General features: G+C 45.2%; 4 protein-coding genes and 1 long non-coding RNA gene across 11 annotated transcripts in view; 1 reads left to right on the top strand and 4 right to left on the bottom strand.

Annotated features, from left to right (window-relative positions):
• The window catches only part of HOXA3 (homeobox A3), a 43,880-nt gene extending 28,102 nt beyond the window's left edge, over positions 1 to 15,778 (bottom strand). For 5 of the 6 annotated variants that reach the window (XM_019497767.2, XM_019497768.2, XM_019497766.2 and 2 more), the window contains exons 1-2: positions 15,687 to 15,777; positions 3,993 to 4,096 (exon numbers count right to left, since the gene is read on the bottom strand). The gene's annotated coding sequence lies outside the window, so the exon portion shown is untranslated. Of the gene's footprint in view, positions 1 to 3,992; positions 4,097 to 15,686 lie in introns of all 6 variants that reach the window. The other variant, XM_019497771.2, reaches the window with a different exon arrangement.
• Positions 3 to 17,247, top strand: LOC109285771 (uncharacterized). Of its 2 annotated transcripts, none has more exons than XR_002093602.2 (2): positions 3 to 204; positions 15,693 to 17,247. It is a non-coding gene; the product is annotated as an uncharacterized LOC109285771 (long non-coding RNA). The 2 variants fall into 2 exon arrangements; XR_002093601.2 differs by lacking the exon at positions 3 to 204 and adding an exon at positions 4,300 to 4,443.
• Positions 4,942 to 9,595, bottom strand: HOXA5 (homeobox A5). Its single transcript, XM_006265361.4, has 2 exons — positions 6,841 to 9,595; positions 4,942 to 5,992 (listed from the first exon to the last, which is right to left on the bottom strand). The coding sequence occupies exons 1-2, from the start codon at positions 7,400 to 7,402 to the stop codon at positions 5,742 to 5,744; spliced, it is 813 nt and encodes a 270-aa protein (XP_006265423.1). The 5' UTR covers positions 7,403 to 9,595; the 3' UTR covers positions 4,942 to 5,741.
• HOXA6 (homeobox A6) lies at positions 9,599 to 11,779 on the bottom strand. Its single transcript, XM_006265362.3, has 2 exons — positions 11,179 to 11,779; positions 9,599 to 9,890 (listed from the first exon to the last, which is right to left on the bottom strand). Exons 1-2 carry the CDS (start codon positions 11,612 to 11,614, stop codon positions 9,631 to 9,633), a joined length of 696 nt encoding a protein of 231 aa, XP_006265424.1. The 5' UTR covers positions 11,615 to 11,779; the 3' UTR covers positions 9,599 to 9,630.
• HOXA7 (homeobox A7) overlaps positions 16,874 to 24,796 on the bottom strand; it is a 27,206-nt gene continuing 19,283 nt past the window's right edge. Inside the window, exons 2-3 of the mRNA XM_006265363.3 lie at positions 19,661 to 20,245; positions 16,874 to 18,676 (exon numbers count right to left, since the gene is read on the bottom strand). Coding sequence (XP_006265425.1) covers positions 18,393 to 18,676; positions 19,661 to 20,036 — 660 coding nt within the window. The 5' untranslated portion in view covers positions 20,037 to 20,245 and the 3' untranslated portion in view covers positions 16,874 to 18,392. The remainder of the gene's footprint in view (positions 18,677 to 19,660; positions 20,246 to 24,796) is intronic.

The raw sequence follows: 24,796 nt of genomic DNA, 5'->3' as shown, positions 1-24,796 counted from the left end.
TTGCACAGTTTGTTCCAATGCTTCTGCCGTTTTCCCTAGCTTTTTAAGGGCCTTTTTATTTTAAGAAACCGGGATTTTTTTTCTTTTTACTCTCTCATCTTTGTAAAGTGGTTTTAAATCAGTTTGCAAACTCCTTCGCCAGCGTTGGAGGGACTAGATTAACTCCAGGGCGCTATATGGTTACAATTGCAGGTGAAAAGCTGGGTAAGTTGTGGACTTGAAGGTGGAAAGAATGTAATGTAGAGAGTCGGGGAGAAGGAAATATAGCTGTCTACTGCTCCGGACTTAGTCATTTCTCCTTTATTTAAAAATAAAGAATCAGCTCTAATTGTTTGTGAAGCCTTGTCTAGGCAAACGAGTTGACTGTGAACTTGGTCTAAAGCGAGCTCTGCTGGTGATTCCTAGGGTGTGCAGATTTATCTTTTCTGCATTTACTTAACCTGGCAGTGAACTGCAAGGGCTGCCATTTGTTATCCAGAGACAGACTTCACCTCAAGCAAGGACTGTTTCACAAAATTGCAATAATTACCCAATAACCTTCATAACAAATATTATTATTGAAAAGTCATTTTTTTGGATATGGGACAGATTCCTTATGCGCACTATAAAGCGAAAGCCTTGCAAATCTTACCCGTGCTCTGTGGCAGATGGTATGACTTGTATATGTGGCTACGTGTACATCTGAGTAAGACGGTCCAGGAGATTTTTGCCTTCCTCATAGGCATTAGTGAGGGGGCTTTAATTGATAAGGAAGAATATTTTCAAATATAAACTACCTGCTGATGGAGTTACAGCTCGGTCCTATGACTAGTAACTCGAACAATGAACGAGTAGCTAAAGCCTAGGCGTGAAAGGAACAAGGGGGGAAGGGGGTTCTTCATTTGCTCAGGAGGTTTATTAATGAACTATTTCATGTATGTAATCGGTATGCTCTGGGAGGGGGAAATACATTGCTCCAATGCATATGGCTCCAGATCGAAACCTCATGATCTGCCCATATGAATCTACTCCCTTCAATTTCCCATGGAGCAAAGAGCAAACACTTGCCTTGTCACCCCTCTCCAGACGCACACGTTTGCTATAAGGAAGGAATTAGGAGAATAATACCCCCCACCCCCCTCCAGGGTTGGTAATGAATATGTTTGCAGGGCACCTGACTTCCAGTTACGGGTAAACCTCCATCGAATTGTTGTATATTTAGTTCAGGGAAAGGTCTGACTGGGAAAAGTCGCTGGTTATATACACAAAAGGGATAGCTAACCTTTAATCGCCCTTACGTTTAGCCATGCCACGCTACACTGAAGTATGTCTTTCAGAGGATTAAGCAAACTGCATTTGAGTGCGCAGAATGCCACTTGCGAGGGTCTGAGTAAAATAAACGCACGTGCACCAATTCGGAAAACACCGAACAAAATTAATGGGGACAGATAAGAGCTAAGTTTGGCTTTCAAGCTATCCCTCTGTCTGACCGACACTTACTCATTTTTAATCAGGACACAGCTAAGACGTATGTATGAGTGGCGAGTTTGGGAGTTGGACCTGTTCTAATTCAGCAGGAATTATAGCATCTGAACGTACTTTTGGTCTTAAAGGATTCGAGCTGCCTGGACTTTGACAGGGAGAGGCAAGCCTAGAAATGCTTAAAAAGTTGTAGTAATTTCCAGTCGAGACGACCGTGTCTTGTGGTTGCGTGCAATCTGTGCGTGATTCTCTCCCTGTGGATTTTGTGCAACTTTCTCTTGTTCACAAGTCTCAAACGTTTGCATACTCTGTGTTATGTAAAGTATGTTTGAGAAACTAAAATCCAAATATCTTACGTCAGTTGCAAATTATTTTACAGCAGGCTCTGAAAATTCACAATCTCAGCTGACAGAAAGGTCAGTTAAAATACAGGGAGAGTACATGTTTTTTTCCTGACAATGGAATATCCCCTTATACAGTGGGACTAGAAATTAAGATAATGTAAACTATTTTGCTTCAGGTTTACTCTGTGCAATAGGCGAGATAGGTGATTTTCCGTCAGAAAGTAGCCGGTATGTTAGAAACCAAAACTTTTTTTAAGGGTATGTATAGGCTTTTTTTTTTGCCACACATACTACCTTAGTTTATGATACATAATTTAACGTATTACTATTAAATATACGTTTCCTGCTTTCTTGTTACTGAATAGATGATGCTGTGTGTACCATGTACCCGCCAGCTGTTTCTAAGCTAATTGTATCGTGTACTTTTGGAGATCGAGTGCAATAAAAATGCACTTTTCAAATCTACTTCTTAACCCTGTTATCAAAGAAGTACATGCGATTTTTTTTCTTAATGCAGTGTTCACAGAAAGGCATGAAAAGACAACATTTTCTAAAATGCTTAAACTTCCGTTGTGTATTACCTCAAAATATCAGAAGTTTGTAAAGCAAACAAGTCCTTTAAATAAGTTAACAGCTTAAATATAAAATCGTGTTTTATCAATGCATACCCTTCATTATCTGGGGAAAAAAATAAAACAAAGACACAATGAGTTTGCCACACCATTCTTGGACATTGGACAGGTACCACCTTTATAAAGTGGTAAACAATCCAATTAGTGTCCTTGAATTTTAACGCCTTTCTACCATATTGACATTAGCTTGAGCTGCCACTTCTAGGGCAAATTGCAATGCTAAAAGGCACCTAGAAAAATCAAGCCAGAAGTCTAATGACCAACATATCAAGAAAAACATAATTGCACAGCAACATTTGAAAAACCGTGCCATACCCCATACTGTCCAAACCTTAGTTCCGAAGCAGATTAGATAGATAGATAGATAGATAGATAGATAGATAGATAGATAGATAGATAGATAGATAGATAGATAGATAGATAATCAAAGTCTGCCTGTATTTCAGGACTGCAGGCCTAATCCAGAAAACCCATCCTCACCACCGGCATAGTCCTACAATGTTCATTGTGACTATTGTCCTGAGCCAGGATCCTGGGAGTAAGGGTCTGCAGGATCAGGCCCGCATTCTACAGAGAAAAAAAACAAGAGTCCCTTTCACCTTTTCACTCAGCCCTAGAAATTCAAAGACTGAAGTTAAATCCGGCCATAAAGTTTATTGCTGAGTAATCACACTCTCGTGAGAACAGTCTACTTAAATAAAAAGAATGTTGAAGCAAACCTGCAGCTGGGCCTACCCGCAATCGCCAGCCAGCGAGAGAAAGAGAGAGAGAGAAAGAGAGAGAGAGAAACAGCCTTACAACCTTCGGGAAACTTAGTCTGTATTTCATAATTTGCAGCACTCTAATGACCTGGAATAGCTCGTAGGAGCATTATAAGTTACAATCAATTTTGTTCTCTTATAAAAACAGTGGAAATAAAAACAAAAAAAAACCTGGAAAAAGGTACCACCACGAAACTCCTATTAAGCCTGTCTGCTGGCCACACCACGCTACACATACGGATATATCCAGGGAGATAAAGCTTCTTATAGAACCTAGAACAGTAAAGAGGACTCAGAGGCACTAAAACACAGTCTATGCCATTTTTATGCCAGCTGTGGCATGCAAAATATTTGCCTAATCCAAAAATGCACCAACCCTCTTCCAACATTAGCATGTCTCCAGAAGACACTGCTCAGATAACATCAAGCCATATATATGTTTCCTTTAAAAAATCGCCTGCAGTAACTACTCCTTGCTAAACAAAACCTTTCCAAACTGGAAAGTCTATGGAGCAAAGGAAGTAATTATCTTCTGCGGTAGTCAGAGTAATTAAAGTTAGGCCTCAGAATCCATCTCTGCCAAAGACTTATTGTGGTTTTCTTGGATTTGATTGTTAAAATATAGAACTAGGGTTAGAATTAGAGAGGGGAAAGTTTTCAATGAAACCTGTATCATTAGTAGATTTTTCTACCCTTTCCAATTCAGTGTGACAGTCCTGAAAGGATGGAGCCGGAGAGAGAGTCGAGTTTCCAACTGTACAAATAAACTTTAAGGAACTTGTGCACAAACTTACCTTGCCTTGTAAGGAGCCATTTTTCATAGAGTACTGAGAACTTGTGGTTTGGATACTTCTGTATCTAAACCTGACAATTTGAATGACCAGGAGGCACACGTAGCCTGCAAAAGAGTCAAATGAAGTCCAGCGTCAGTGAGATTATATGTTATGTGGTATATAATGTTGGATGTCAACTCCCCAAAACCATAAAACTTACTTTAATGGCACCACGTGACTTTTTATAGCCAGTGAGCCTATCTGTCTGTGCTATGGATGATTTTACGATCTAATTCATACACAAAACCCTATTCATTTGGCACCCAAATGTCATATAGCCGGAACTGGGGCTTATAAAGTTTACTGTTTTATAACTTTTAAGGGAAGGCATCAATGTAACCAGTCAGTAAATGTGCAAATCTTTAGTTGCTCTTAGAAGCTCAGAAGAGTTAACCTTTCAAGCTGTGATGGGGTAAGTAACATTGCATTTCTAGAAAACTAATTGTAGCGAAAAAGCCAAAAATCTGGAAAGGGTGAAAAGTGGGAAGGTGGCTCTAGGATGTTGCTTATAGACGTCTCTGATATGGCTGTCCTGCAAATATACTTAATTAAACCACAGGAGTAATTCTATATGGCGAGGCAAACACGCCTTGGAGTTGGGACTGGATTTTAACAAAGCACATGTTTTTCAACAATCAGCAAACAGCTAACAGTTGATTCACCCACCAAGGGTGTTGGTTGTGGGTCTGCAATGCAGCTTTCCACCTAACGAGAAACCATTAAGGAGGAACTTATGTTCAAAGTTGCAATTTAAAAGATTGGTATCGGACAATTGCACTTGTATCAGATGCAACGTGTAGCATTAGGTCTTAGCCAGGTAAAATATTGCAAACTCTGCACTGATATTTTTCTTTTAGAAGAGAATTAGGAAGCACAACTCCTTGTTTTGCACAAATTAAATCACGAAAGCTTACAATAGAAAGTTTATTTTTTGTTGTTGTTTCCAGTCAGGGTAATTTTTTTTGTAAAAACAAATACAAAAAAATTGGAAAAAAAAAAAAAGAAAAAAAGCTGATCACAGTTTGCTCAAACAGCCAGACTTTGACTATATTTGTAACTTTGTTCACAAAAAACATACATCACTGAAGCTGCGCTTAATAAGAGCCACTTCTAGGAGGTCGTGCAAAAAGTCATACAAAGGCACAGCAAGGACATACTGTTTGGAATCACAGTTTTCGTCACAGATTCACTATTCACTACACGTAGGACAAGTTCAGTTGTATTTCATCATTTCACCTCTACAACAGCATTAATTACACAGGAATTATATAGGTAGTTTGAATAAAAATATTTTTAACAGCTTGGAGCTATACAGACATTAACACTTGAACACACATGCACAGTTAAGCAAATTGAGTGCAACACATAACATTGGTACTAAACGAGGGGGTTTCTTTCTCTCGTGTTTGTTTTTTGTTTTTTTTTTTTACAGTTACTTCAAGTAACACAGCTCGCTTCATATAAATAAGTTAAAACATCTATATTTCCAAGACAAAGCCATTCAAGACAAAGAAATGTACGGAAAGCAGATCTACTTATACACGCGATATCATGGGAATAAACAGGCTCATGATTAAAAGATGACTTAGGGCGACAAGAACAGGGTTTCTTCACAGAAGTAACACAAGGAAGTTTTAGAAAGTCAACTTAGTACTGACATTCTACGCAGGGTCAGCTAATACTGCTCAGTACTTTTTATGGATCAAATTCTTAAGGGCGGAATGCCCCTCCTGCAGCTGCCATGCTCATGCTTTTCAGCTTATTATCCTTTTTCCATTTCATTCTCCTGTTTTGGAACCAGATCTTTATTTGTCTCTCTGAGAGGCAAAGAGCATGTGCTATTTCAATCCTTCTTCTGCGGGTCAGGTATCTATTGAAGTGAAATTCTTTTTCCAGCTCCAGGGTCTGATACCGGGTGTAAGCAGTCCGAGCCCTTTTTCCTTCGGGTCCCCCTATATTGTCTGCAACAGAAAAGTGAATGATTTAGACTCTCAGCAGCGACCAGCTCCTTTATTTCTAAAGCAGCCACGAGCATCCAAGGACCGTTATTCTCGGTCCTGGCTTTCTTTCGGGGAAATGCTCAACAAGTTCTTCCCCCCACCCCCCTTGCCCCCTTTTTTGTGTGTGTCTGTGGAGGTTTTTAGAGGAGCAAAGCGGCCGTCCCCCCACAGCTGAGCTGCTGGATGGGCTGACTGAGGCAGGCAAGCAAGCCGGGGCACTGGGCTCTTTCCCACGACTTCGCGGTGGAGGTTAGCTTTGTAACTCCCCAAACCAGCCCTGGCTCCGAAGGAGACCGCCAGGTAATCATTCCTCCAGGTTATAGGGCAGAGACACCCCGAGCCTTCCCATGCCCCCAGCCCTCGCCCTTCGCTCCTTTTTTTTTTTTTTTTAAATCCTCCCTGACTTCCTCCCAGGGAAAACTCCCATCCTCACTATTTGCTAAACTCTCGCTTGTCCTTGCCCAGAATTAGTAACGCTGGTTTCACGGGGTACTTCTCCCCATAAATTACTGCACGGTGACAACCACTATTCACAATTCCCCCCATTTAAAATGCACCCCTGCCCCTCCAGTTGGGGAGACTTGGTGGAGTTGGAGCAGGCTGGCGAACGTGCCCGATTGCTCCCTGCCTGGGAAAGGACATTTTCTCAGTGCAATCCTAGGGATTGGGCTTGTTTTTCGTCCCCTTTCCCCCACCCCCCCCCCCAGCTCCAGCTCCAGCTCCACGCACCCCCACCGCCCAGCCGCCCCCACGCTCCCGCCGGCTCACGCAAATCCTCCTTTAAAGAATAAAACAGGGTAGCGCTTTACCATGACTTATGTGCAGCTTTCGCATCCAGGGGTAGATCTGGGGCTGGGAAGGCTGAGCTGTGCTTTGGTCGGTCTGGGCACTTGCCTGCTCGCTGCTTGCTGGGGTGTCGTCCTCAGTCCCAGACGACGTGCCAACCCCCTCTCTGCTTATGTGAGTGCTGCTGCTGGAAGTGGACGAAGTGCTGCTAGAGTTAGCTATGGAGTTTTTCACCCCGTGATGACTCTCGCTGACAGGCGAAGTAGCCACGGCGGTGCAGGGCAGAGGGTCAGGTGGAGGCGAATGAGAAGACGTTGCAGGTTGGTTATACCTGGGCTCTGTCGAGGCAGAGGTGGAATTGGACGGGTAATTGCGAGATCTCTCATTGGCACCAAAGTGGCTGGAAGCTGAGCGCCCAACGCTGAGATCCATGCCATTGTAGCCGTACCCGTACCTGCTGGAATGCATGCTGGCGGAATCCCGGTATTGCTCACTCACGGAACTATGATCTCCATAATTATGTAACTGGTAGTCCGGGCCATTTGGATAGCGACCGCAAAATGAGTTTACAAAATAAGAGCTCATTTGTTTTTTGATATGTGTGCTTGATTTGTGGCTCTTGGTCGTTTTGTGCGTCTATAGCACCCTTGCACAATTTATGATGAATTATGGAAATGACTGGGACATGTACTTGGTTCCCTCCTACGTAGGCACCCAAATATGGGGTACGGCTTCAAATCACGTGCTTTTGTTGTCCAGTCGTAAATCCTGCCTGATGACCTCTAGAGGTAAACTCGTGCACTAATGGGGGAGCTGGGTGGATGCTGGAGGCTTGGCGGGCTCTCGCCGCCAGCGCCTGGCTGTCAGTCGGACTCGTGCGCCACCCTCTGGAGACAAGTCAGATCTTCCCGCTTCCAGCCAGGGGCTGCGGGGCTGGGGTCGACTCGAGGTTACAGCCCATTACGGCAAAATGATGGCATTTCTCGCACAGTTCCATTAGTACGTCCCAATTGCACGGGGCTCTCGCAAGCCCGGCGGTCGTGCAGCAGGTCGGGGACAAGCTTTGCTCTGCATGTGCAGTGGCTCCCTTTCATTCCCTGCTCGCCTTCCCTCGCTCTTATTCCTCTCCTTATTATTCTCCCTGTTCTGCTATAGCTCTCTCTCTCTCTCTCCCTCTCTCTTTTTCTTTTTTTTTTTTTACCTGCAAAAAGAACCTGGCTTTTCTGTAGGGTGACTGATTTAAACCAAGTGCAAAACAAACAGACCAAAATAAATAAATTAAATTAAATCAAATAAATCAACCCCTAGGATAAATCCTAGCATGCAAACAGCAATTACAACCCTGGGTGTTTGACTTTATTGTATGGATGTATGGATGGGTGGACTTAGTTATTTATTTACTTTTGCAAGCGCTTCACAAAATAACAAAATTAAAAGCTGTCGTGCCGATCTGAAATGGCAGGTACTTAATAAGGATAAATAGTGTGTGATGTGTGTGTGTGTGTGTGTGTGTGTGTGTGTACATATACATACATACATGTATATATGTGTATATGTATACACACACATATATATATGTATGTATTTTTCTTCTTCACAGCTGGGGTCAAAATCCATCCAGCTTTATGCTCGGCATCACTTTTTGCCCTTTTTCAGACAAATGCAAACGTCGTGGTAGCCATTTTACATCACAGTTTTCGCGATTTGGCTCTTCAACTATTCGGAGCGGTAGCCTAACATGCCTCGGCTTTGCAAACAAAAGGGTCTTTGACGCATCCACTTGTATATTTGGCCACCTTCTCCCACTACATCCGTATAGCGCAGGGAGCATTTCCCCCGCACGGATCGTCTTCAGTGCAAGAGAGCCCTCAGAGGAATCATTTCCCAGCAATGAGTTTCTATGCCTGGTGTAGTCCTTTTTCAGGGTGAGGGATCGGAAAGCTGGACATCACAGAAGGGGGCGAAACGCCCCCCGATTTAGCAGGACAGACCCTTGAATTTTAATGCTTTTCAAAATAAATGACTAGGCATGGATCCCATCATTGCAATTCCCCTCCGTGGTGGCTGAGAGCTGCCTTCACCCTTTGCCCAACTGGCCCACAGAAATTTCCCCGCGTGGAAGGCTCTTCTGTCCCCGGGACCAAAGTTTAAGGTGGAGTTTTTACTTTAATACTAGTGCGGGTTGGAGGCAGGTTCCCGGCATTTTAACATCAGGCGGCGCGTCCTCGTTTTGAAGGGCAGAGAATGGTCAGGTTTAGTACATCGATTAGTTGTAACCCCCCGAAGTCTTTGTCCTCTTTGCGCTAGTGAATTATTTTCTACACGGGGAAGATTTCTGTTTGTAGAGACCATCAACTCCCAAGCCCTGGAGAACAAGCCGGCCCGACCTAGCGGGGGTTAGGACAGAAAAACAGGGTCTTCTAATATCTCGGCTCCTTCTACAACTCGATCGCTTCCCGTGACAAACACCTTCCCCCTTATCTGTTGCCTACAGCCGGACAGTCAGATCAGAGACAGTTGCTCAGAGATGCTCACCTTCCAATATTTAAAAACCTGGGGCATTTCTGGACTACCCTAAAGCAACGCCACTTATGCTTTGTAGACGTGACTATATACACTACCTAGCTCTAAATCAAGAACTTCTATTTTTTTTTAAAGAAATTCACAGTTGATTGCAAATGTATATATTTTAATCAAGCCTTTGGGAATCAACAGACTGTGAAAACCTGTAGGATTTTTTAGTAGCAGAAGGATCACAAGGGGAAATAAAACGCTAACAAGGAAAGGCCTGGAAACTTTTATTAAATATTATTCTACTCCCCTGACTTTTCCTCTGTTTCTTCGCTGCTGGGCTGTGTGGAATTTATGAGTTTGTTTTCCTTTTTCCATTTCATTCGCCTGTTTTGAAACCATATTTTAATCTGTCGTTCAGTAAGGCAGAGGGCGTTTGCAATCTCAATGCGTCGTCTTCTGGTTAAGTATCTGTTAAAATGAAATTCCTTTTCTAACTCTAGCGTTTGGTATCTGGTGTATGTTTGCCTCCCCCGTCTCCCATGTGTTCCATATACTGTACCTGCAGAAGTAAAGACAAAATGATCGCATTGGACAGGGCCCAGTGATTTCAGTTCAGAAATAGTGGTTAGTATATCCTGCCTCCTCTTGCAGATACGGCCCCAGAAGGGGTGGCTACCCTGGCTTTCAAAAGTTTCCCTGATTAAACCTTTCTAAGTAGAGAAGAACATCATTATCAGGTTCAGTGGCACAATTGTGATATACAGAGGCGGTGACTATACCGATTTAAAGTGAAATTTCCACAACTTTACACATATGTATATGTTCGTATACACACACGTATACAGTTCAACGATCTATGTGGGTGTGTGTGCATAGGCGTGGAGAGGCAGGCATACGTGTGCGTGTGTATAAGCATACAAACATCCACACACATACGAATGTGCGCGATTTATATACATATAAACCGCCCGCAAGGATGTGTGCACGTAGGTTTGTGTGTGCATGGGAGCGTGCATACATAGCTATTACAGTTAGAATAGCAGTGGAACAACTGCCATTTAAGCATAACCGTAAACCTCATCTGAATCTCATAGAATAGCCCCTACCCCTTGCTTCTCTATAAACTGCCATCGGATGCCAAAGGATCCTCCAAAATACGAACTACCTTTGAAAGTGAAACTTTTACAAATAAGTCCAAGATGTAATTATCTCTCTGTTCAAAAACCTGGGCGAGGGGAGAGGCTTTTTGATCAAAGCTGGAGTGAACAAGTTTATGTGCTTATTAAAAACAAGTAACATCCCCCACCCCCACCCCAGACCAGAGAGTCCTGGCAGGTAAAGTCCACTTTAAGGGAGACACAATTCGAGGCGATTTGCAAGTGTGCACACGTTACCAGAAAACGTGCTTTCAATGACCAATACTCATATACTAATGAGTGGGGCTGATGGGTGCGTGGGGGGAGGGGGGTCTGTCTCACAAATACATTGGCTAGTCAATACAGGGGGCATCTTCCTTGCATCACTCTTGGACACTGGAGGAGCGAAGAAGAGAGGTCTCTGTGGAGGGATCTTAAAAAATAATCAATCCCTAACGGCACCGTGTCCACAGAGCTAGTCTTTCACCATCACTCAGCAACTTCTCCAAGGAACCCAGGCTGCTCCTAACTGCTTGAGGGTGGCCATGGTGCCAGGTCGAAAGCAACCTGGGGAGGTCTCAGGTTACAGCTTGCTGGTCGCAGCCATTCCTCTGCACGCTCTGGATGCGCTTTTTATAAAAGTCTTACTCAAAAAAAACTTCACCCCCCCACTCCTCCTTTGCCCCCCTTGATAGCATTCAAATGACTTACCAGCGCAGGAGTTCATCCGCTGCATCCAGGGATAAACAGGGCTCGAGTACTTCCGGTCGCTGCCTTCGTCATGTAGAATTTTGCTTTGCACGCTGTCGGATTTGTATTGTTGCTCGGGAGAGAAATGCAGATAGTCCCCGTGGCCCCTCTGCTTGCCACTGCCGGAGGGAGAGGCGCTACTTAGGTCCTTGTCTGAATAGAAACAAGAGGCTCCATACTCATAGGATGCCCGATTGCAAGCAATGACCGTATTGGACTGCTGGTAGAAACAAGGTGAGGTGTAAGCCTTGTCCTGGAGGTTTGCTGCCCCATAAGAAGCTGGGAAATGCCTCAGAGCATCATAGCCAGCTGGGTAGAGGGGGATCTGCCCGAGGAAAGACTCCTGCCCATTAGGCAAGCTCCCAGGGAAAGTGGGATTCACAAAATAGGAACTCATTTGCTCTCCCCTCTCCAGGACTGTGATTTGTTGTGTATTAGTACATCTGGCTATAACTATTAGTAGTCATCGAACTGGTTTGTTTCTGGATGGCCGAGCGCCAAAAGCGACAGCAGCAAATAGCACCAGCTGACGGCCGGGCGGCCAATGGGAGCGCGCCGTGGAGCCCGCTCCCCTGGGACCCGCAGCGACTGAGCCAGCAAAGTTCCCAACAAGCCCGAGCCCGGGCGGGCGCCCCGCACTGATGGCACCGCGAGCGCAGGCGGCTCGGCCGCGGCTCCCGGGGAGGAGCGGGCACCGGCGGGGGAGGGGGAGGGAAGCCGCCCCTCCCCCCCGGCAAAGCATGAAGGAGAGCGGCGGCCGCGAGCGCCCCGGGGGCAGTGCCCGGAGCGACTGGGCTGGCCAAAGTTAGGTTTTGCAGCGTGGGAGGCAGAGAAATCCCCAAGCTGCGCGGTGAAGAGGGCAGCAGCCCTTGGCAGCAGTCCGTAGCACAGGTAGCCGGTGATCTAGGCCGGGGCTGGAAACTTTGGAGCAATTAAAAGGCGCGACACGACAGGGATCCGCCGCTGGGGCAGAGCAGGCAGGGCCCGATCTGCCCGGGGTGGGTCGCTTTCTCTTCTCTAACCCGGGGGCAGCTAAAGAGCCAGACCCCCTCCCCCCAAAGAAATCTTGCCCTTCAGATTTGGAGGAGCCCATCTCTCCGCCCCGGCTCGGAGTCCAGCCTCTGTATACGTGGCTCAGCTGAGCCCCGTTGTCCGAGGCGAGCTGAGGAGCTCTCCCCTACCCCTGCCCTCTGCTCATCAAAGTGGAGAGTGCGGGGCGGACAGGAAATGGGGGCCTGCAGGAGAGAGATTTTGCAATGTTTCCAGCGGACTCATTAGCAAGGGCTTGGGCAGGTTTCCGGCGCCCTCAGAAAACCCGCGTCCAGATAAAGTTGCACGTGCTTCTTCCCTTAAAACCCCATCCTCCTGGAGGTACAAGCCCCACGTTAAAACCTCCCAGCAGCGCGGCCCCTCGTTACAAGAGCCCTGCCAAGCTGGAGAACCAGAAGCCTGGCCTCTTTCGTTGCTGCTTCACATCATTTAGTGAAGCCGGGGGTTAGCTCAGATAGCTAGATAGATAGATAGATAGATAGATAGATAGATAGATAGATAGATAGATAGATAGATAGATAGATTACATTAAACACAGGTCTTGGACTTAATTGTTCAGCCTGGCAGCTACCCCAGAGCGGAAATCTAATTCTTGGCCCAGCGCAGGAGCCGCAGCAAGGCTGCTGAAACTCGCTGAGCTGGCTGGTAATTCAGTCCAGGCTGCAGTTGCTGTGTTTACTCATCAGACGTGGCTCTTCCACTGGCTCTAAGAGCCTAATTTTAAGCCCGCTTCGCTTTGAAGTGCCATGGGCGCCCGCTCCTTTCCGAGAGAGCCCTCAGTGCGGGAGTTTTGTTGTCGTGGGAAGATTGTTTGTCTCATTTCCGGAGGATGATTACGATACCTATAAAACCGGAGTGAGTTAAAACCTCCCTCCACAATAGTTGGTATTGTTACTGTCCTCAGTCGCACATTCCCATTGAGATGTTGATTATTGCACTCAGGCGTTCCTTTAAAAAAAAAAAAAATCTTTCCCAATCGAGATTCATTTCTCTAAGCACACCTGGAAGAATAAAAATACAAGTGTACTGGCAATGCCAGGAAAAATCCTGTTTATTTTCTGAAAGCCACTCTCCCCCAGCAAAGTTTTCGGGCTGTGCAAGATAAGCATAATCCACCTGGAGAACAAAAATAATCGTTTGGGAGTTTGTCTTTTTTTTTTTTTAAACAAATGGATATTTTTCAAGGCAGGTTAGAACGAAAATGTACCGGGGAAATTAAGATTCAGTGCACCCAAAACATGTAGCGTCCACACTACTTACGAAAAGTTATGCTCAGCCGGTCTTTTGTTTAAATAGACATTGCATTCGTCACAAAAACAGAGAGGGGTATCTCTGTTTACAGTACATGAGCTCGGGTGCCTGCTATTCGTATCTTTTTGAGGCGAGAGAAACTGGCCAGTGGGAATCTGAAGTTATTGTTCTCGCCAAAGTCTAAATCTCGGATGACTCCGCACAATAAATGGAAACATTTCGCAGTTGCTTCCGTAGAGAAATGAAAGTACAGATTTGCCAGGGGTAAGGGTGTACTGGAGTTGTTATAGCGACAGCTAAACAATCTGCATTGCAATCGTGTTTTATTTCAGCCAAAATAAATAAATATATAAATCTGCAAAAAGAAAGCTTTCCTAGGGGCGCTCCCCAGGCAGGGATAGCAGCTCTGCTTCCAATCTTAGCGCTGGGAAGCTAAAAGCCATCCAACCTTTGGGCAGTGGAGCCAAGTGAGCAGCAGCCGGGCGAGTCCTATTTTTTCAACTTCCGAAATATCAAGCCCCCGTGCAAGAAATCTGGGCAGCGCCGTGTAGCGCGGCGAGGGGGGTTTCTGGCGCCTGAGTCCATCGCGCCAATAAGTCAAAGCCCACCATCAGTGTACAGGTGCGGGGGCAGTTACCCTCTTAAGCTTAAAAGGCTCCTTCTTGGAGTGTATCAGGCCACTTACAAGCCCTTCTCATGTTCAGACGTGCGAGGGAAAGCACTAATAGCCTCTAATCCAAACACTTTGCAGTCTAAAGCATTTGTTTAGACTGAAGTATTAGCAACCTCACTGGGCAGCCTCCAGCCCCTCCTGGCAGAGCAGATCCCAGGGTGAGATCCGACAGCCGACACCCAGCCGGGCACCGAGCCCCAGGCCCGGGGGCAAGCCGGGCCGCGGGGTAGCGGGCACTGCGCCCCGAGGTAGGCCGGCTTTTCGGGTTTCTCCAGGAGGACGCCAGCCTCCCAGGCTTTGCACTTCGCAGCAGCCTGTGCTTCCTCTCCCCTCTCCTACTTACTTCCGCCACACAGTGGCAGCACTGAGACCCCCTCGCCCTGCAATAAATAATCCGGCGCTCACTGCAGTTGCAGTCAAGCAGATACTGCAATGCAATGCAATGCAAATGTAATTCTTTATCGGCCCCGAGAACACAAACAACACCGGTGCTAACATTTAAAGCACTCCCAGCAGCTCATTCTTAATGATTGTCAGGGCTGGCGAGATAGAGCAGGAGCAGACCCCGCCGCCGGAGCCGCGGTTTCCAGCCCACCGGCGCAGGCAGGCAGCCCAGATCCGTGCAACACACGCCAGTGCCCTGCGTGCTCACACACCCGGGGCCGGGGCTCTGCCCTCCCCCCTCCGCCAGCCGGTATTCACAATCCGGACTCAATTGGCACATGCCCCTCTCCAATCCTTCCAGCCCCACGCGAGAAACAGCAGGGGGGGGGGAAGAAAAGAAATGAAAAGAAAAAAAGCTCCTTTCCCAGAGCTGACATCGCTGTAACACCGAGCCCGCTATACAAATAATCCATAAACCACCTCTGCAGAAACATGTCAAGGATCCGGTTCAACACAGTTACGTGACACAGTTATTTTGCATGCAATGATTCATCTGATAAAGAAACCGAAGCCCCATCTTGCCTGTCTTTCCTCTATCCCTGTCCTTCCAGAAATAGCCTCCTCTTCCTTTGAAAACATGCAATGGAATGAGGCGATGCTATGCTGGTTGGTCTCTTGCTGAAATTGTGTGTGTTTTCTTTTTTTATTAATATTATTAGTTAAAGTCAGCTAGCACCATTGCAGTTCATATTCTGCTGTTAAAGCTGTGGAATAAAAAACGAACGTGTTTCGGGTTTTTTTTTTCCTCGTGCAAAAAAAAAAAAAGTAATCTCCTTAATGTGATGTCATAAACCTGAATTCTGAAAAAAAAATCGCAATGTTCCAGCATATCTTTAAGAATTAAAAATAACTTTTATTAAAACGACACGGCAGCCTCGCTAAAGAGCAAACGTTTGTATTTTTGCATGCAAGCGGTTCAGTATAAACAAGCGCGGGTTTTGATTGATAATGCTTCAATTGATATAAATTCACATGTCTGCTATGCATCTCTTTAAAAAAAAAGGTATTGCACAGTTTCCCTGCTTACTGTAGTGTTATATACATTTCTCACCTTTAGGTTCTGGCTAGCAGGAGCCCCTGCTACTTTGACAGCTGTCGCTTTGGCTGCACAGGAGACGAATCGCCCTCCTTTTGGTGCCAGAAGAAGCAGGAAATTAGCCAGGTTGCAAGTTGAAAATCTGCCACTCCAGTGCTTTGAATCCAATATGCCACACCTTCCAGCGGAGGAATTGGAAATTGCCATCCAGGATCTGTGTTCTAGGCGGCTGCTTATGCTGAACCTCCATACACTTTGTTCACTATTGCCTTACAAAGAACAAATGAAATGGGGGATTGAAAGCCAGAGAGATCCGAAGCAGGACAGAGCTGAGCAAAAGAATGCAGCTCTATTCTCGCAAGGGAAATTATAAAAAAGTTCATGTTCACGGTTACTATCCACATGACCGACAACGACCAATGGAAAAACCGAACAACTCATAAAGTTGTATTGCAAAGTTGTAAATTTTCATAAACAACAACGGATTTATGGCCTTTTCCTCATCACTAAGAAGAGGCAGGTCTTAGAGAGGCGCCATCTTACCAGAGAGGCAGCCCTAGAGTTTTAAAGGACCTAGAGTTTGTACTAATTTTATTAAAATTGCAATTAACACATTGACCAGCCACTGCACACAGCCGAGCGAGGGAACTTCTCTGCAGATGCCAGTGTTATTCTCCCTCTGTTTGTCTTGCCCTCTATAAAGCCTCGCCTGCCTGATCTTTTTACATTTCTTTTACAAAATACTGGATCTGCCGGACTTTTTTTGCTTTATTTTCCAGGAATCATTATTATTTTATTTATCTAAAAAAATATTTTCCCATCCCCTGTGGCTCGCTCTCACCCGTAGGCACAGATCGCTCCCGCTTGGAAGTTTCGCATTGCGCCTTGGGTTCATTACCAAATATTATTTCTCTAATGCGGATTTCCGCGTGGCCATGTAGGCGCATTTCAGCTCTGTTGTGATTTAAAGAGTAGCACACGCAGGAGCTCTTTTAAAGGATGGTTTGTGCTTAATTAATCAACTCAACTGAAAAATTATAAGCTCGAGCTAGAGAAAGTGACTGATTCCTTTCAATCCATCACGTATGAATTTCCCCCCGTTTGATTGCGGATGAAAATGATTTATTTGATCTAATTCCTTTATTTGTGTAAATTATTTTTATTGTGCTTTTTTTGCGGTGTTCACTAATAAAGAAACGCCATTCGTTGTCAACAAGCATATTTATTTTCTGTGTAACATAAAACACATTTATCGTGGGAGATACTTGAACACGGAATCACTTCCAAAGAGAGTTCACACACATTTTTTTTCCACTTCCAATACTTACACGGCATATCCAAATGTTCACAATGAACACAGCGAAACACATTGTAACATACAATTTTATGAATAAACTTTAGCCAAACCTTCAAGACGGATTTATAGAGTTCTTAACAATACGTCATGCTACAAAGTTTCCAAATTAATTACATACTTCTCAATTTATGACATGATCTTACACATGAGGTCTATGACAATAAAAATGATAAAAAAAAAGGTTCAAATATACAGCATTTGTAGGATTGTAGGAAAATTCACGGTATTACATATTAACACATTCTAATAACCAGGACAAAAAGGATTTTTGAGAGGCGGTAACATGGTCATTTGAATTCACTTTTTAAGCAACATTTTCAGTTATATTAAGTGAGACGAGCCTAGAAAAGAAAACGCCCTTTATCAGTGTAATTCAAAGGTAGACGCCAACGCAAGATATTAAACCGCTTTGTACAACATTGGCATGTGTTTGCTTCTTCTCTCAGAATAGTAAAGAAAAGAGAAGAAATATATGGTGCAGCATATGGTTTCCATTTATAATTGCTTTGGAATAAATATATTATTTTTAAATTTAAATATAGTCAGCATTTTCGGTACCAAATTATATACCAAAGCTATTGATGCGTGCTTTTCAAAGGACTACATGTAGATTTCTAAAAGCATTCTGCGATTCACATTAGTATGTTATCTTCTCTTGATTACTAAAATACAGTATACTTTAGAAGATAGGTAGGCGGAGCAAGATATAGGTAGTCTGGCAAATAGGTAGTACAACTCATTGCTTTAGGCTGTAGTGGTTTCTGTTTCATTATTGGTACAGGATTTTTCTTCCCTTGCTTTTTAAACCTTTTTTTTTGTTGGTGTTAGCTATGAGCTCTAAAAAGGGGGAAAAAAAGAAACCGGAAGTGCAGAGCTAGTTGCTCAAAATTAGGTAGTTTTTTTGTTGGCTTTTTTTTTTTCTTGTGAGCCTAATGCACTTACCCCTTAACCACTGATTGGAACTAGTTGAGCCAGGTAGTTATTCTGGATCTTAACGCTTGTCTATATGTGCAAGTAGGAGTTCTCCCCCTCAAATGTACCCCCTTAAAAAAAAACAAAAGAAAAGGAAAACAAAGCCACCAAGGCTTGGGCAAACGAAAACAACCCGATCGGGATGATTTTAGGATAATCTGATGAGACATTTTGAATGGGTTAGACAGGAAATGGGGCTGGGCTGAGGCGGGGGGCTGGCGGGATCACTCGGGGAGCCCTTTCATGCCTGCAGACGCTCGCTTTCAAGATGCTCATTAAAAGGGGACTGATTTCTAAAATGAAAGAGTGAGTCTTTTTTTTTTTTTGAAGGGAGCTTTTACAACTGTCACGTGCGTGCAGAATACTTGGGATTGCTTCATGGGATGGGACTTTTATTCCTCCTCTTCTTCCTCCTCTTCCACTTTCTCCACAGACGCTGCTGCTGACGTGGTGTCGTTGGGTGCCGGGGTGCTGGAGCTCTCCTCCTTGTGCTCCTTCTTCCACTTCATGCGCCGGTTCTGGAACCAGATCTTGATCTGCCTTTCCGTCAGGCACAGGGCATGGGCGATCTCTATCCTCCGCCTGCGGGTCAGATAGCGGTTGAAGTGGAATTCCTTCTCCAGCTCCAGGGTCTGGTAGCGGGTGTACGTCTGCCGACCCCGCTTCCTATCTGGACCTGAAAGCAGGCAAAGAAGTTAGCTGGGAAACCGAAGACGGGCGCGTAGATGGAAACTTCGGTATTTACAGCCAGGCAGCAGCCGCCAAGAGCGACCCCTCGTCCTTTTCCCCACACAAAGGCATTTCTGCTGGCCGGCATGTCCAGCTCAGGCAGGACAAATCCAGACATCTGAAACAGACCCAAGCCGGGGGGAAAAATACTTGGGGGAGGCGAGAGGAGAAATTGCTTTCTCCAGCATGCACTCCCCTCGCCTGGGGCTCCCCGCACTGCCCAGCTTTCCCCCTGCACACAGCCAGGCACTACCTCTGCAGCCCACAGCCTGCCGTGGGGGGTGGGTAGGACGCTCAGGATCCCTTTCCCCATCCCACGGCAACTTTGTCTCCGCTCAGAAACAACCCATTGCAGAGAAGACCCCCCCCTACACACACACACACAAGCACACGCGCGCGCGCGCACACACACACACACACGCACGCACACGCACCCCCGGGCCCCGAAAGCGCAGACCCTGAGCTGCCTGGAAAAGGGAAAAAAAATGACACATCTCACACTAGCGTGGGCTAATACAGTCCTGTGCCCCTGAGCCAGGCGGTCCTCCGGTCCTGAGCGCCCCTCTCCTCCGCCTCTCCCACCAGAAGAGGATGATGATGATGGTTATTTTAGTCCAGCTTCTCTGGGGGGGACCCTCTCCCCTCGTGGGCTGGCAGGGTACATAACCAGCCCTCGATATTTCTCTCTCCAACAGCACAAATAAACTCAATGCTAACATTCCATACCAAATGGAGTTAAATAAATTTACGAGGCTAGAACCCATTAATTGGGCAATAAAAAGTTTTATGATACTCATTTACATACAATGCCACGGGCTTTCTACGCAATGGCGCCTCTGCTATAATTAAAACCATAAAGGCTGTGCTGACAGTCATTTTGGCTACATATTCGCCTGGCTGCCGTCGCTCTTGCCCTCTCCGTTCCCCATACCTGAAGACCTCATCCAGGGGTATATCCGGAAATTGGCCTCTGCCTGGCTGTGCAGGTTGCTTTCCTCCGCTTTCTCACAGCTGGATTTGGTTAGATCATTGCAGAGGACGGGAATGTTCTGATCAAAAGAGGAACAATGCAGGTTGTAGGCGTCAGAGCCCAGGCTGTATCCGGAAGAGAACGGGTTTTGATATATGGTACTGTTCACATTGTACAAGCCAGGCATGGAGGAGGTGAAAGCACTAGCGCCTGGTCCATAGCCGCTTCTCTGAGAGTTGCTTGCAAAGGAGCAAGAAGTAGGCTCTGCATTTTGGAAAAGAGAAGCCCCCGTCGTATATTTGCTAAAAAGAGCATTCACATAATACGAAGAACTCATAATTTTGACCTGTGATTTGTTGTCCGGTAGGCTTCAGTGTCGGTTTTACGAGGTAGCGTGATATATGATAACATTACACCCCCAGATTTACACCAAACCCCATTTTCTTTTGGACTGAGCTGCCTCCAGCACGTGACCAGTCATATGACCCCGTCCTCCAATCTCCGCCTGCATCACAGGTGGTATAGATCAGCGTGTCTCACAGTATCCTATAATGGAAGGGGAAGAAGATCAAATATATGTCTAACAAATTAAAGACAAGGGGGCTTTTTTTGGTTAAGGCTGGCACATGGTAGATGGTATTTTGTAAGATCCCGATAAAGTACGGGAACTAAATAAACAGAGATTTACTTGGGTCTATAGTGAAATTTAAGCCGAGTGTTGTGCTATGTATATCTCCCTATTCCAGGGCTGTATTGATGTAGAAAAGCTAGATATGGCTAGGCATATATTTTGCCTGCCTTTCAATTAATTTTTTATTTTCTATCCTCCCCCCCCCCCTTTTTTTTTTCTCTGCTTAAAAAGCCACCGCCAAGTCGGACTTGCATAGCAGCCGAACCTTGCACCAGATCTGACTTCCTAATGAACACAAGCCAGAGTCCTGGGCTGCTCGATATTCCGTATATTTGGGGGGAAGAAAACACATTTTGCACATTAAAAAAAAAGTCTCTGCAGTAAACTGTAACCATGTGGCTATCATAAAAAATGTTGAAATGATTCTGTTAATCATGCATGCATTATTTTTTTCCTGCAGGAAGGCAAGTTGTGAAATAATTATATACTGGGCTTCCTAATTTGCGAACAGATTTATTAAGATATTGACAAGCTACGTTCTGCTAATCGCTTTCGGCTAGATGAATCAGGATGGGGTGGCTGAAGAAATGCTTTTCTGTCTTTTTTTTCTTGTTTTTTTTTTCTTCTTCCAAATCAGGATGTGTCAGAGGAAGCTAACAATTCTGGAAGAATATTGAAACCCTTTGGCTCTGCTAAGAGTACCCCGCACACGCTGCCAAACCCTGCCTGTCCAATACAACCCACTCCCCGTATTTCAAAGGCGAATTAATAATCGATCACGCTTTTTATTTATAATCACCCAGTCGCTGATTCTCTAAAGATAAGGCTGCAGTTATGACGAATTCACTGTGCGAAATAGGAGAATAATTCCACCCCCTGTCCCCTTGCAGTAGCAAAAAAGGACATCTCTTTTTGAACACCTTTTTAAAAACCGAGAAGTTCCAGAGCCACCACATACGTAGGGCTTCAGATCTTAACCTATTGCTTCATGCCTTCTTTACCTCTCTGCGGACCTACCTTCCCGTCCTAAGCTGGAGATGGCAAGGCTACACTGAGATCACCGATAAAGTTCCTGATTTTCTAAACACCCAGCCTCCCAACAATAAGAATGACTTTCCATTGAGGATGTTGCACCGTACCCTTCCTTTAAACGGATCGTAAAAAGAGTTTCCTTCCCTCAGACAGGGAGTCCTGGTAAAGACAGCTTTTACTGCCCTGCTATATTGCACATCATAAACTGAAAGAAGCACAATGGAATTGCCCCGGAAATTCTCCTTTAAATTATAGAGTTTGGTGCCCTGTGTACAAAGACCTTCTCACCAGTTAAAGCTGTTCTTGGCTATATTTCGCACGGACCCTAAAGTTCACGTTTTGAAAATATAAAAGGGGTGGGGTGGGGTGGGGTGGGGTGGAGTGGGGATGGAGGCTCGGAGGCACACTTTACGTGGGAATATTGCAGCCCTCTGAATACAGGGCACGGAGAGAGGCAAGTCAAATAGCCTAAACCGAAATCATTTAGATATTTGTGGTAGAGACTATGCAAATGCTGCGGCTACCTCAAGGTATTTGCCAGGGACGAAACATGTACAAATACTGTTGTTGTTGTTCGCAGTCCCGAACCGGCGGCTGAGCAAACAGCTTCCCCTTGATTTTTGGCTCGGGAATATCAGACATCTCTACTACAGTAGTCGCAAAAACAGAGAGACAAAATCCCAGCAGAAAAAGCTTTCCTGAAAGAACTAAGGGCCCAAGAAGCTAAACGAATGCGGAGCAAACAAGACGACGACTAAGAAGATCAAAGAGGCTGAATTGGATGGCATTAGACCAATAAATTGCTCCTCTGGTGACAACAGACCAAGATGCAAGAAGAAAGAAACAGCAAACATAACCAATGTCTAGACTGGGGTATTGATATTGCAATGTTCTAGCTGGGTCTCCAGTGCTCATTGCAGTGGTCGCCCACTTCTATGCCGCGCTCTAAAATACGTATTAAAAAATAATAATAATAATCCGGACAGTAATATCGAAGCCCCCACTTTATTATTATTTCCCCTGCGCCTTTGCTTGTCATGCTTGGTAAATAATATTCATATTCCGCAGGAAGTTGCAGGGAATAAAACTCACTAAGGGCTCGAAGAAAGGTTAGCTTTCCTCCTTCCTCCCACCTCCCCCCGCCCCCATAGATTCGGCTGAACACCATTAAACCAGCACCCCTGGACTGGACACCAGAGCAGGTCACTGGGCTGCATCCATCCCAGCGCTTTCTAGAAAAGCAACTTTTCCATTGCAATGAAGTCCTGCCTTCCAGCACAACCGGGCCGCGCGCGTCGGAATGTCACTTATCCGATGTCCCCCCCTGTTTACAAAGTGCCTTAGGAGGGATCCCTGGGTTTTCATACGAAGAAAGCGGGAGGATTTCTTACTGCATTGTGAGCTTTGCCAGGATGCAAAAGGTAGAGGCAAAACCGTCCTCAGTAGTTATAAACAATCTGGGGGCACTGCTTATCGCTTGTGGTTTCAGTAATCTCTAGATGTAATTGTGATGCTGAAGACAACTGATGTTTCCAAATCTGTTGTCGCTGTACTGGGATAGATCTAAAAAAGGAATCGGAATAGTGTCATGCATCTGCCGGGGCCAGGTATCGCTTGCTATGGGAATGCATGGGCATATTTTCATTTCGCCATAATGTTACTATCCAAGGAAGAAAAATAGTAATTCTCGAGCCCTGGTCGAACACTGCTAATGCAGACAGAGTTCCGGCAGGGTTGCCCCTAGTAGAGTGACTCCTAGAAAAAAATCCGATTGACTCCTAGAAAGAAAAATAGATTTAAAATGACTGGGGGGGGGGGGTGGCATTACAAGGAGCTCTCCTCCCTCGTTGCTCCTGAAGTTTGGCTGTAAGAAATGGCACTCGGTTTAAAGAAATATAAATCAAAGATACACGAAGTGGTTAAGTCCTATGGCGCGAATGATTTACTTGGTTTGCTTTAACTGGAGAGAAGTAACATTAATATTTCAGACTGCGTTCTGTGTTTTCTTTTCCCTCCTTTTTATTTTCTTTCCGATTGCAATTTCTCTCGCTTTGACCACCGGTTCCGAAAAGCATCACCCTCCTCCGCCCGCTCAGGGCGAAGCAGGAAAGCAACAAAAACACAACGGAAAAATAGGGGGAAAAAGCCAGGGGGGGATCGAAATACGACATAGGGGGGGATTTCAGAAGGATGTTTTAGAGCCACCTCAAGCTCGCGGTGTCTGCATGCAGATCAGCATCTCTGTAATATAATGACACCGTGTCCCACAGACCTGGACGGAGGGGGGCACAAGCCGTGCTTTTCTTTTTGCATCTACTTTTGTATCAAAGGCTGCCATTGAAGAATCGCAGTTGTTGGTAAATACCGTCATTTTCAAAGGAAGGTATGGACCATCGCGGCTTCTTGAAGGGACCTTCCATGGGACCGTGTCTGCTGCTAAACCAAGAAGAGGCTGCCTGGGAATGATCTGACTCAGTGTCCTCTCCCCATACAAAGGCCACAGCAAATCGCAAAGTGGACAGACCCTCCCTGTGAAACCTTAGATAATATTGTGCTAACTCCTGCTTCTTCAAATATCAAATAAAATAATCCAGCAAAGCCCCGACCGAGATCAAACCACTCGGTTTATAGGCTTAACTGTATAATGCCTAATATATATTTATATATTTTAAAGGGGAAAGGTGACATGGGAATGTACTAGTGCATCAGGGCTTCATCAGCTTCTGTTAACTAAGGGGCTTTGGAAGTGAGAAATAAACAGCACATTAAACATCGAGAGTAAAGTTTACCTTTCCAGGGACTGTACTTAAGCTGGGTCACAGGGCCACTCTGATACTAGCTGTATTCTTTTTCACTGGGGCATCACTCATGCCGTGCCCTGCGCATAATCTATTGGCCTTTTTTAAGATCAAATTAGTTGTTTCAAATCCAGTTATACTCCTATAAAGTCGACATTTTAGAAGCTTTCAGGGGCTCTGGCAGGGCGCTTCATGGCGGGTCGGCGGCTGTTTTCATGGAATCATACTGCCATCTGCTGCTCCGTTTGGGATATTGCAAATCGTAAGTGACACGGGGACAGTGAAGTTTGCAGCCGCCGCTGCTCGGCGAAGCAGCCGTAATTACACAAAACGTTCCCCTTGCAAATCCATTAAAGATAAACGTTCACCTTCGAGCCTAGATTTCAGAAGAGGAAGGCCAATAAAAGGTAGCCATTTCCGCTCACCCACTTTATCTGAAACAGCCAGACAAAACAAATGAAAAGGCTTTTGTAGAAAATCTTAATTGTGGCTGGACAGTTGTAAACTCATTAAGAGTCGAATTCCAGACAGTTTGCAGACCCGTCATTTATTACACACTCTTAATGCTGATTCTTTGAAGTTTCCTCTGTCTGCAACAACAGAGGGCGTCCGAACATCCCAAACCCTGGAACAGGG

This window comes from Alligator mississippiensis, chromosome 5 (genome assembly GCF_030867095.1).
Source record: "Alligator mississippiensis isolate rAllMis1 chromosome 5, rAllMis1, whole genome shotgun sequence".
Classification (NCBI taxonomy): domain Eukaryota; kingdom Metazoa; phylum Chordata; order Crocodylia; family Alligatoridae; genus Alligator; species Alligator mississippiensis.
Note: the sequence above shows the minus strand (reverse complement) of the source record. Positions and strands in the feature narration are given on the sequence as shown.

Excerpts from the sequence above, each read along its gene's own strand:
- HOXA5 (XM_006265361.4), bottom strand. The coding sequence starts at position 7,402 with ATGAGCTCTTATTTTGTAAACTCATTTTGCGGTCGCTATCCAAATGGC. Across the intron at positions 5,993-6,840 it reads AAAGCTGCACATAAGTCATG|ACAATATAGGGGGACCCGAA; the intron begins GTAAAGCGCTAC and ends TTTCTGTTGCAG.
- HOXA6 (XM_006265362.3), bottom strand. The coding sequence starts at position 11,614 with ATGAGTTCCTATTTTGTGAATCCCACTTTCCCTGGGAGCTTGCCTAAT. Across the intron at positions 9,891-11,178 it reads GCGGATGAACTCCTGCGCTG|GTACAGTATATGGAACACAT; the intron begins GTAAGTCATTTG and ends TTACTTCTGCAG.